Source organism: Magnolia sinica, chromosome 5, assembly GCF_029962835.1.
Source record: "Magnolia sinica isolate HGM2019 chromosome 5, MsV1, whole genome shotgun sequence".
Classification (NCBI taxonomy): Eukaryota; Viridiplantae; Streptophyta; class Magnoliopsida; order Magnoliales; family Magnoliaceae; genus Magnolia; species Magnolia sinica.
The window spans coordinates 104491285-104503582 of record NC_080577.1 but is presented as its reverse complement, the minus strand read 5'-3'; the positions used below and the strand labels follow the sequence as shown (position 1 = coordinate 104503582).

Below are 12298 nucleotides of genomic sequence, written 5' to 3'. Positions count from 1 at the left end.
GACCTCATCTTTTTTCCATTTCTCTTCTGTTGGTTAGCTTGGCTTGAACTTGGACCTCTACGTTGAAGTGAAGACTCTCATTTTGCCGAGTTGATGCCCGTTAAGGTAGGGATGGATATGTCAGGTGACGGTACCTTTCAGGGTCTTATCACGATTTGACCCTTTGAATAGAGATCTTTGATTAGTGTAGAGATCTTCGATGAGGCTAATGGTTTTTGACCCTTTGAATAGAGATCTTTGATGAGGCTAATGATTTAGGCTAATGGTTTTTGACCCTTTGAATAGAGATCTTTGATGAGGCTAATGATTTAGGCTAATGGTTTTTGACCCTTTGAATAGAGATCTTTGATTAGTGTAGAGATCTTCGATGAGGCTAATGGTTTAGGCCATAGTTCTAAAACTCGCTGGCTGGACTCAAAACTTGTCTCGGTCTACTCAGGTCGGCAAGATCCAGATCACATTTACTTTGCTGAGTCACTCACCCAGTCAAAGCATCAACATTTTCAATGAAATATGGTACAGGGAGAGCGATTTGAAGATGGAACCAAATTATCATACCACTGCAGTAAAGATGATTTCATTCTCCATTGAAAATATTAGTATACCTTTCATTTTGGGCTGATTCAGGAAAAGAGTTGATGAGTCTTCGACTCAACAGGACCAGACTGGATATAGAGTTGAGCTATGTCGAACGATGGTTTAAGCACATAGGATGCTAATTCAGTTTCAAATGTTCTACCTGAGGATGGTGCCTTAAGAGCTATGGAAGATTGGATGGGAAGTAGAGGACATTTCACACTGGGCTGATGATGATGACTGCCCTCATGAAAGCAGAGAACAACATTGAGCTTGAATTTCCTCATTCAATCTTTGGATTTCCCCCAAAGATGACATGAAGCCTCCCACCTGATGATGTTCCAGGAGCAACCCTCCAAAACAAGCAAGCCGGCCTGATCAAAGATATCTCTCGATTGGATAGAGACTACACTTCACCAACTTGGTTTAAAACTCAGCTGGAATCGTCTAGTTGGCTCACCTACTCAGTCGACTGGAACTGAGTCAGTAAGCTGATTGAGTTTTTAAATAAAATAAAAGGGTAATATAATATGCATGGAGTTGGAACTCACGAGTTACAATTATTGGTAAAATCCTTATTTTAAATATCGAGTCAGGTCAATCAAGTCTTCTAGTTGACTGGACCCAGTCCAACTAGATATCGATTTTTTTGAGTTTTTAAAATGATTGCTACGTGGGACACACACGGATTAGATCCAACTTTGTTTATGAAAATCGGCCTCTTGGGTATTTTCAATTTTCGACCATTGGTTAAGAGGGTAAATTCAGCATAAAAATGTAGCTGCATGGCAGCAATAAACCTATGGATGGCATCCCATCCCCATTGTTTCCTGTGGTGTGGCCCACCTGAGTTGTGGATCCCCGTGTCCTTTAAATAGGTTATCCTCATCATGAGAATTACCTTTTGGGAAAAAATAAAATAAAAAAAAATCAACAATAGCCACTAATTGAGTGGTCCACATTTGTGTTTTGGTATTTTTCAATGGCTAAGCATTCTTTTATATGGTGTGGCGCCCTTGATGAGTACATAGGGCTTACTTTTGCATTAGCCTATGCTCGTGGTGGGCTAACCTGTTAGAAAGGTTGGATGTTACATATACTTAATAAGTTAGAAGTTATTAGCTGAGTGGACTGTAACTTGTGGTCCAACAGGTTGGACTTGAGACCTCTATTATAAATATAAATTTGAACTTGTAAGCGTGTGGGACCTTAAAATATTACTAACAATTTATATAAACTATGATATCTGAATGATTACTTCTCAATAAAATGAGATGAACTCATTTTTAAGCGGCAACCAAACAAAGGCGCGGATTGGGTACATAGTGATGTATATGTTTTATCCAGCCGTCCATCCATTTTGACTGATCATTTTAGGCCATGATCCCAAAAAGTAGGTAGATTGAAGGCTCAAGCGGAGCACACCACAGGAAGCAGTGGGGATTGAAATCTTACCGTTGAAAACTTCTGGGGGCCACAGAAGTTTTGGATCAAGTTGATATTTATTTATTTATTTCCTTCGTTAAAAATTTCAACGGTAGGAGTTCAATCCCCACTGCTTCTTATGGTGTGATCCACTTGAGACTTTGATCTGCCACACTCAATACCCTAAAATGATCTGAAAAAATAGATGGACGGTGTGGATAAAGCATATGCATCATGGTGAAGATCTAGTGGGCCCACCTGAACGAATGGTTTAGATCATGAACATGGCCACATTGACACGTGATAGTAGACATTTTTCTTCTAGTAACTATACCCACCCAACAACGACAAAAGTAACAGATTGATGGTGAAGTGATCTATACCCTCTATTCGATAGTGGGCCAAAGATCCCTTGAGACTGAAAAATCCTATCCAACTTTGATCAAGCAAAATACAGAAATTCAATGGAAAGTAGGACATACACATGGTGGGCCCCATCAGATCAACGGTGGAAAATCAAATCACGAGCTGCAAACGTAGGGAATTCCAATCAGTGCAGGGAAAGTGGTTAATTATGCGGAAAAGAAGGCCGATTAAAAAGGACAAAATGGATGGTTGTAAGGAAAGGGAGATGAAATGGAAGCAGGTAGGCCTAACATTAAAACATTAAAATAGAAGGCTTAGATTGTCTCTTTGTACGGATCTCTCCTTTGGCATTCTACTCTCTGTCTTTACTCATTTGTCTCTAATCCTCTTGTCTTCTTTAATCTTTCAGCTAATCCCTTTTTGTTTAGGAAATGGGATACCATATTTTCCTGATTTTCTATTCCCATTCCATAAATGACCCTCCAACCAATGCCATTAGTGGAATGTCTGCAAGAGTATACGAAATTGTAGTCCGCAGGATCTCTACCATAGATGGGATTCACTGTTGGAAATCAGAACCATTCATGTGGTGGTCCATAAACATTCACGTTGAAAGTGGACATTTGGGCCTTCTTACATCCTGACCATCCGATTGCAGACCATTGTGGGTCTTCGTTAGATCGTTTGAACGGTGGGATTCTCTGGATGGAAGGTGTCAGGCAGTGGGGCCCACTAGATGAATGGATTAGATTCTGTGCATGTGAAAGAACAGGTCAGTATTTGGAAGGCCTCCAAGCCAAGGTCTTCCAAGTTGTTGAGAACATCTCCTGTGCTGGTAGACTTATAGGGTTCTGAGCCTCAGTGTACGTGCAATTTGGGGATGCTTCAATCCTATGCATGTGGAGCCCATTGTTCAGTGATCCAGACTGTTGAAATGATGGGACCCACCGTGGATGGAAAAATGGCCCTTTTTTCCAGTGAAACATGGACCATGGTCCCATCTTTTCTTAACCATCTATTTCCAGGACACTGCTTGAAAAGTTAGGATCTTCCAATATTTAAACATTTTATCCATCTTCCATCTGTGCTAGGTTTCATCAGATCAACCGTCTGGATCTATAAACCATGGGCCCCACCTGTACGGAACCTAAATCACCAACAAACTGCATGTACTATAATCCCTTCATTTATTAGAGGGATTTCAACAACCAGGTGCATTTTAGTCATTTTTCTATCATATAAGACAAACACCTTAAAAATCATTAGATTGTGCTGACGATCTTTCAATCAAAGACCATCGTCAAACACACTTCAATGGACCGAAAAGTTACCATCCACCTCGTACACACTGTCCACGTGTCATGATATACAAAATCCGAACCATCAAAAAGGTTAACCCACCTTGAAAATCATTGCCCAAAAAAAATTAGGCTGATCCATTCATCAGGTGGGCCACACTATTTCAACAGGGGACATCAAATTTATGTCTCACCTGATGAGTGGACTGGGCCTGATTTCCACACAATATGATCTTGAAGGTCCTCCACCCTCTTCAACGGCTTAGATGCCGCATACCCATTACTCGTTGGCCGTATGTCCTAACTTTGATCAATTCTCTTAATCATATAATAATTTATAAAATTCCATTTTAATATCAAATGAGGAAACTGCAGTCTTTGATTGAAGTTGGAATGGAAGTTCTTGTTTTTGTCTGCTACCCAATTCCTACCTTCCCTTCTATATATCATCAGTTCCTTCTCTTCTCTTCCCAACATGAGAAAAGACTCCTCAAAAGCATTTTTTGAATTGTAACATGTCTACTAGTGTCACACATGAAGTGGTAGAAGTAGAAGAAGAAGAAGAGTTACAAAGCGCTTCTCTTCTCCAACATCCCTTAGATGGCGATGGGCCCACCGCCGCAACTGCGAAGAAGAAACGGAATCTTCCAGGAAATCCAGGTAAGAAAATGGTCATTTTCTTCTTCTTCTTCTTTTTTTAAAGTGTGCAACGATTGCAATTAAGATTAATACATTGTTATATGATGGTTTTATTAATTGGTTTGTTTTCTTGAGGAATTATAGGGTCTTGATCTGATGAGATATGCAGCTGATGGAGAGGCTTTGGTGAAAATCTTTGAGATTGGATGATTGTAACCATTGTTTCATGACTCAGATGAGTCCTATATGACTCGTCCGATTCGATACCATGTGTTGTTGCTGACTCGGTGAGTCAGGCTAATTCAGACCCAACTCGACTCAGGGCTGAACAAGTCTATCTGAGTCTTTTAACCATGATCGAACCTTTTTTAATCAATGGTCCACAGAAATATAGTTGGGGAGAAGTCCATCCTCTTAAGGAAAATGGTTCAGTTATCAAAGGGTTGAAATATTATAAGGTGGGAGATTGTTTGGTTTCCCATTCATGAAACAGATTGGGTCACTTAACATGGCCCCCACATGTACGGAATCATGTTCTGCTGAGTAGGATCCTATAATTTCTATTGTTTCTTAACGTAGCAAGGTTGAGAGTGTTGGCGAAATGGGGAAGCACACAAAGACGGATCAAGCAAAGTATGTGCAATTGCACAACTAAGTTCAAACATAAATAATTCAAATTTTACATGAAAAAACTCTAGTGGGAAAAACTACGGTACAAAGTGACAAGTATCTACTATGAAAGCAAAAATTATAAGAGATGGAGTGTTACTGATTGGAACATGTCTTGAATCCACTTCACAAGCCCTATCTATGCCCTTTGAAACCCTTAGGAATGAATTAGAAAGCCCTAAAACACCTTTCCTACACTTAAATCCCGATTGCACCTAATACATACGCACGTATGCAGCTTTGCACATGCGTTCCTCAATGGCATCCACCACTTATCGAGGATCTGTTGATGACATCGAACTTACTTTAATGACATTGAGTAACAACACAAAAACATTCTAACAACCAATATGGAATTTTTGGATTTTATCGACGGCATCGACCTCTACCCGATGGCATCGATTGGTCAGTTGATGACATTGATAGACCCTATTATTAGCAAATTTAAGACATCAACAATATAAAGTGGGCAACAGATGTCCCAGACCAGCCCATGAGCTAAGAAGATGAATCCAAGCCCATCCCAGCGGTTGAACTACGAAATCTCAGTCTCGATTCGAGCTGGTCCAACATTTAAATACCCTGCTCAGTAGTGTAACATTAGTTGGGGTGGGTAGGCCGGGCTAACTGAATGGCCCTCTAGGCAGACCCGAGTCCAGGTCAAGTTAGCCCAAAGCAGCTTGGGCCGGGCCTGGATCCAACATACAAGCCTCTATAGTTGAATCATGTATTGATAATCCGTCCGGGTGAATTCGATTCAGTTGAGTCCGATTCACCAGGTCTTAAGCTCAGGTCCAACCCAACAAAGTGGGCAGGTCTACCTTTGGGTTCAGACCAACCCAGCCCAGTCAAGAATATAATCTGACTCGGCCAAGTCGTGAACCGAGTCACCGAGTTCTGAAATTGATCTCAACCATTGATTTTCTTCCCCTGTGATCAACAACCTTTCAGACCCAGATGCTGAAGTCGTAGCTCTGTCGCCACAGACTCTAATGGCAACGAACCGTTACATGTGCGAGGTGTGCCACAAAGGCTTCCAGAGGGACCAAAACCTTCAACTACATAGGAGAGGCCACAACTTGCCATGGAAGCTGAAGCAAAGGACAAGTGCTCATATTCAGAAGAAGGTGTACATTTGCCCAGAGACGAGCTGTGTGCACCATGACCCGAGTCGGGCTCTCGGAGACCTGACCGGCATTAAGAAGCACTACTGTAGGAAGCATGGAGAGAAGAAGTGGAAATGCGATAAGTGCTCGAAGTGTTACGCTGTCCAATCGGATTGGAAGGCTCATGCAAAGATCTGTGGAACGAAAGAATACCGGTGCGACTGTGGGACCATTTTTTCAAGGTAGTAGAGAATTTGCTGAGTTGACTCAGTCATTGGTTGAGTTGACTCGGATTCTCCATTGAGTTTATCATTAATGGTTGTGATGAGAAATGCTCACATCCTACCAGGCGGAAGATGAGTTCTCGTCATGTCCGAGTGATATCCGCCTGGTCGCCACATGATGAGAGCGACCTTGTGCAAAAATAGGCAGGTTCAAATCTCAAGGTGGGCCATACCATGTAAAATCATGCCTTAAGGCTTAAACTTCTATAATCAGATGATGTGGCCCACATGAGTTTTAGAATGGCCTGATTTTTGTGTATCAAATTGATCGTAGTAGAATGCACCATATGAATGGATAGGATGGCATATACAACATATGGTGGGCCCCACACAATATGGAAGGTTTTAATGGTGGGTGTCCCAGCCCTATTGGATCCTGTGGTGTGACCCACCTGTGTTTTGGATTGGTCTGATTTTGGGGATGCGGTGTAAGAGCCTCATGGACGGAGTGGATGTAGGCCCTATTTCAATGTGGGCCCCATACAACCTGCAGAACAAGCTTAATATGCAATAGTTGCTCTGCAATATATGTAGAAGAACCAACCTCTTTTTGTCATTGCACATGTTAAAAAGAACAATCTTTCTTAAATTTGGTTTTTGTGAAGGAGCCCGTTCATCTGGACCGTCCATCATACTGTCCAAGAAAATGGGACACATTGGATGATCCAAACAGTATAAAAAATATTACGATCGACGGCGATCCGATCAGATAGTAAAAAAGTGAACAGCGCAACAGTCAACTTTTTGAACTGGTTGTCTGTTCCAATGGATGGCCCAGATCTACGATCACATTCGCCTGATGATTTGTGGTGAAGATTAACACATCCAATTATTATTATTAATATTACTAGTATTATCTATTATTTTGATTCATACATTTGAATTTTATAGGAGGGATAGCTTCATTACCCACAGAGCCTTCTGTGATGCCTTGACAGAAGAGAATAACAAGATGCAACAGCAACAATCCCTTTACTCCATTGGAGGAATGTTAGATAATCAATCACAGCAACTGGGCCCACCTTCAATGCCCACTTCAAATCCCATCTCAACCACAAACACATCCATGAATTTGACCCTTTCTAATCAAATCATGAACAGTCCATCATCCTCATATTCGACTCCATCGGCATTTTCGTTCCCGGACAATCCATGCGCATCCTCTGAGCGAGCTGCCTGCATTCAGATCAATGGGTGCAATTCAGCTGGTTTGGCAGTTGGGTCTTCTTACATGTCTGCAACAGCTTTGTTACAGAAAGCTGCTGTAATGGGGGCAATGAGCAGCGACAATTCGATCTCTCCGGTCCTTCTTAGAGGCTTTGCAGGCCACATGAGTAGCATCGGACCACACGGATCAGTTCAAGATCGAACGGATGCTTCAACTGGGAAGAGCTCACAATGTGGGCTACTTGATTCCCATCTGTTGGTGCAACAGGAAAATATCAATTTTGGTAATCATTTGGAAGGAGTGTTCATGGATGGAGTCCAATCTGGGGGAGAATGTGACAGGACCGTTGATTTCTTGGGCTTGGGTCCGTCGGGCCATCTGGATATTGGTGATCGGAGCTTCAACAATAACACAATTGGCTTAGGATATTCAGATGAGCAACAGAACCTGCATAACATGAATTCCTATCATTATATATCGAATGATCCAATGGCATTGGAGAAATCCATGTGGAACTTTTAGACATCGGTGGACCGTTTAACGAATTTATTATCAGAAGCAGAAGAAATAGATGGTTGGTAGAAATATAATGATTTGCATGTGTTTGTTCTGTTTTCTCGACGGGTCTAAATTTCTGCGATCACAGGAGAGAAAATGCTGATCTTTTCGATAGGAAATTTGTACTTTCGAACCCTTTGATTTTACTAGGAAAGCATGGAGCTTGCAGCAGAGGAAATCAAATAGATTTCTTATAAACATGATAGAGCCCTTACAGTGAAAAAAGTAAAAAAAAAACAGATCGATCAATGCCCAAAAGATAAAGAGTGAAGTGTTGTGAGGCTGGGATTCGTTTTGGTTGCATGCTCTCTCAGCATGCTTTGGAAATGATAATTCACATGAGCCTTTGATTCCAATGGTCGAAACTGGAATTAGCAGAATAAATATCATTTATAATGTTATAATATGATGAGTTTAGATTTCTGGATTTAGCAGACCATTGTGGGGATTTCCCGGTCTCCACCACGAAGATTGGTTAGGATCAAGGGGGCCTCATGGCAATTGATCCAACATATATGACGACGATTGTGGTAGTGTTCGATATTCAGGTGAATTGAAATGTGAGAATTCATTCCAATTAAGAAGAATTGAATTATTTTGACAATGTTTCCTAGTATTTTTATAATGAGGAAGCCGCCCTCGAAATACAATTATGGTATTACCAAATCCAACTTGAAAGCGGTGACATAATTGAGTTTGGACATACAGGTGAGTGAGTTGAAACCAGAAGTGATGTAATTGCAATTTCAGAGTCTAGATCTTCAATATCAATACTAAATGAAACTACAATTCGCAATTGAATTCGTTAGTGCATCCAAACATGCAATTCACTTTTCGTTTCTTTTTATGACTTGTAACCATCCATTGTAAATAATAAAAAGCATGAAATTATCATGTTAATATAGTACATAGTTCAAAAACTCCAAACTCAATATGACTTCTAATTCCAATTTAAACTGGTTGAACTGAATCTCCGAAGTGATTCAGCTCAAGATCCAACCATTCGAGTTGACACGGCCTGGTTGTGCTGTGAACCGACACCCATTTTGAGTTAGTGATCAGATGGCCTGCAGTGATCTGAAATTTGAAATACCAAAGAAGAATATTTGAATCCATTTACCTTTAGGCTGCGTTTGGATGCAAAAATTAGAAGACTTTCAAACTCATGATGTTTTCTACTGATTACAATGACAGACGTAGACCTCGAATTGCAGTTACTTTGGAGTCCGACTCGAAAGTAATGTAACATTGTAACTGAAATTTGGAGCCTAGAGTATCAGTATGAAAGCTAAGAAAGGTAATTTAACAGTTTGGTTATTTCTGCTCTATTTAGACCAGTAATTACAATCCAATCCAATAGCACATCCAAACGCGCCTTAATTGAATTGGGTTTGATCAGTAACATACCTGGATTGTAGAAAAATATACCAAGTATAAAAGCAATGCTATTTGCAAGTTCTACAAAACGAATTCCCCATCGCTGCCTTGGTTATGAGAGGTTTGCTCTATATCTACCCTCAAATCTTCCATAGCACGAGGACGCAATGAGCGGATTCTCTCCGGCATCGGAAGACTTTGAGGGAGATAAAAAGCAAACACCTCAAATGTCAATCCATTGCTGTTTGGACTTCCAACTCCTTTACTAATCCGAACACAAACTACATTTATTTATATAGGGATGATCTTGGTGCACCCACATGCTAAAGTTGATAGAATCTCGACGGGGATGCCGCCATTTTCAATATTCGATCATATACGTCATTTGTGGATGCTTGTAAATCGATGGGCGGTCGTAAACCCGCCATGAGGAATTGACCAACAGTCCACATTCAATGTGTGAGTATGAATAACTTGATGATCAAACTGTCCTGGTTTTCAGGCCATGACATATTCCAAGTGGGGCCTACTTGAGGAATGGTTTGGATCTCACACCCAAATAGTTATAGCTGTTACACTCTTCATCCCCTCTATAAAACTAGCAAAAATCTTCACAGCATATAATCTGTGAAATGAAAGTTTGTTTGCTATAATCTGCAAATTGTTTTGGCTGGATTGGACGGTCAGATTGATGGAGTGGATTCGATTAATGTGTGCTTTAGATTGACATTCTTTGAGAATAAAGGGCAGGAATCTGTGTTAACTGACTCATTGCCTACTCCAAGAGCCAAGAATCCATTCCTCTGACTGATGCTGAAGAACATTGCATGGGAAGCCCATGAGAATCATGGTTTCAAATGTTTGCTGGAGACTGAGTTGACTCGGCCGGGCCCACTTTTTTTTTTTTTTTGTGGAGAATGAAACGAGTCACAGCCGAACCATGCAGTGATTCGAACCGAGTTGACTCGACCGATTCAACTCAGTTTTGGTGGAGAACAAAACGAGTCACACGTTATGTGAGTGTAGAGGTGTACACGAACCGAGCTAGCTCGGTTAGCTCGCTTGACTCAACTCGAAAAAGCTTGATTCGACTCGGTTCGAAGCTGAGTTCGAGCCGAGTCGAGCTGATTTTTTTAGCTCGAAAATGAGTTCGAGCCGAGTTCGAGCTGGCCCCTGCTCGAATCAACTCAGATCGAACCTAGCTCGAATCGAACTTGGATCGAACCAGTTCAGTGATTCGGTTACTTTGATATTGATGTTGCTCACCAAGTGTTTGATGAAATGACTCAACGAAGTGTGGTGGGTGGCAAGGAAGGTATGTATATGAAACCAATACCCTCTTTTTCTTGATTTTTTATGTTGCTTAGAAGGTGTTTGATAAAACACCTGTAAAACCATTGTTGTTGTCTTAAATATAGTGAGATTTTGAAGGTGCAGTTTAAGTGTTTATGAAAATGCTGTACAGGCGAACTTAGCTCGATCTTGGCTCGAATTGGCCCAAGTTGCTGACCGAACCAAGCTGAGCTGCCCAGTCAGGCTCGAGGACCGAGTCGAGCCGAGTTCGAGTTGAGGTCAGCTAATGGCCAAGCCGAGTCGAGCTGAGGCCGGCTCGACTCGGTTCGACTCGATGTACACCCATATGTGAGTTCAAAATCTGATCGGTCGACTTAATGTGGGACTAAAGTTTCATTAAAAAATTTCAAATCATTTTGGTGAAAAATGAAAATTTGAAATATTTTGATACACACACACACTATGAGATCAACCTCATGGGAACTTCCCATGAGGTTGAGCTGTGTGGGCCCCACCGTGATGTGTGTAGAACATCAACACTGTGCATTTGATGTGTCCCCTTTAGGTTATGGGATATTCCAAAAAGTAGCAGTATAGTGGGCTATACCATATAAAACCATCCGAATACATGCCTAAAATATATAAAAGTACTTGGTGGGGACCACCTGAGTTTTGGATGCGTCTGAAACTTGGTCTGACCCATCATCCAAGTGGGACACACACAATGGATGGTATGGATTTTTGAACCACATCTAGATGGGCCTAATAAATTATTATGAATGTTTTAATGGGAGGGTAATCCCTACCAACTGTAGTATATGGTGTGGCACACCCAAGTCATGGATTGACTTGATTTTTAAGCTCGTGGCCCACCATGGAATGGTGCATCTGACTGATGGGGTTGATATTCGACACACATCATCCTTAGCTATGTATATATATATACACACACACACAGAGAGCTAAGGATTGGACCATCTGATAAATTCAGCTTTGCCTACTACGTTCCTTTTCAGTGATGCTAGGTTGACTTTCACGATATTTTCAGTCGAAAGAAAAACTTACGTTATCTACTTTGGAGAATATGATAAACTTCCATTATCTACTTTGGAGAATATGATTCTCTCCATGCAAATGCATCACGTGTAATTCTCCAAATATAAAATGAGGAATGATTACGTACAATGGCTGTATGTGAACTTTGGCATCCATCCATTTCTTTCCAACTACCGTGTCAAATATATAGAATATCTGATCCGTGAAAAAGGTGGGCCATACCATGATGAGCATTTGGCAGAAAAATCAGCACTATGCACTCATTGGATGAGCCATTCTATTACAATGAGTATAAGCCGTACATTGATTTCCACATTGTATCCAGCTTGATGAGGAGAATGGTCTATCACCATGGACTGGGCCACATGTTTTTACGAATTGTATATCCTGTACGAGAACTGATATAGCGTGGGCAAGGTAACACAACTTGTGGCAGTGTACAATCTTTCCCACCAACAAGACACTTGTGTAGGACATCAATGT

The 12298-nt window shown here is 41.1% G+C and overlaps 1 protein-coding gene across 1 annotated transcript; it reads left to right on the top strand.

Moving 5' to 3' along the window:
- The first annotated feature begins 3565 nt into the window (after positions 1-3565).
- On the top strand, positions 3566-8755 carry LOC131246527 (zinc finger protein GAI-ASSOCIATED FACTOR 1-like). Its single transcript, XM_058246739.1, has 3 exons — positions 3566-4325; positions 5925-6321; positions 7255-8755. The coding sequence occupies exons 1-3, from the start codon at positions 4181-4183 to the stop codon at positions 8051-8053; spliced, it is 1341 nt and encodes a 446-aa protein (XP_058102722.1). The 5' UTR covers positions 3566-4180; the 3' UTR covers positions 8054-8755.
- The last annotated feature ends 3543 nt before the right edge of the window (positions 8756-12298 follow it).

Coding starts and splice junctions, on each gene's coding strand:
- LOC131246527 (XM_058246739.1), top strand. CDS start 4,181: ATGTCTACTAGTGTCACACATGAAGTGGTAGAAGTAGAAGAAGAAGAA. Junction 4,326..5,924: donor GAATCTTCCAGGAAATCCAG/GTAAGAAAATGG, acceptor ACAACCTTTCAG/ACCCAGATGCTGAAGTCGTA. Junction 6,322..7,254: donor TGTGGGACCATTTTTTCAAG/GTAGTAGAGAAT, acceptor TGAATTTTATAG/GAGGGATAGCTTCATTACCC.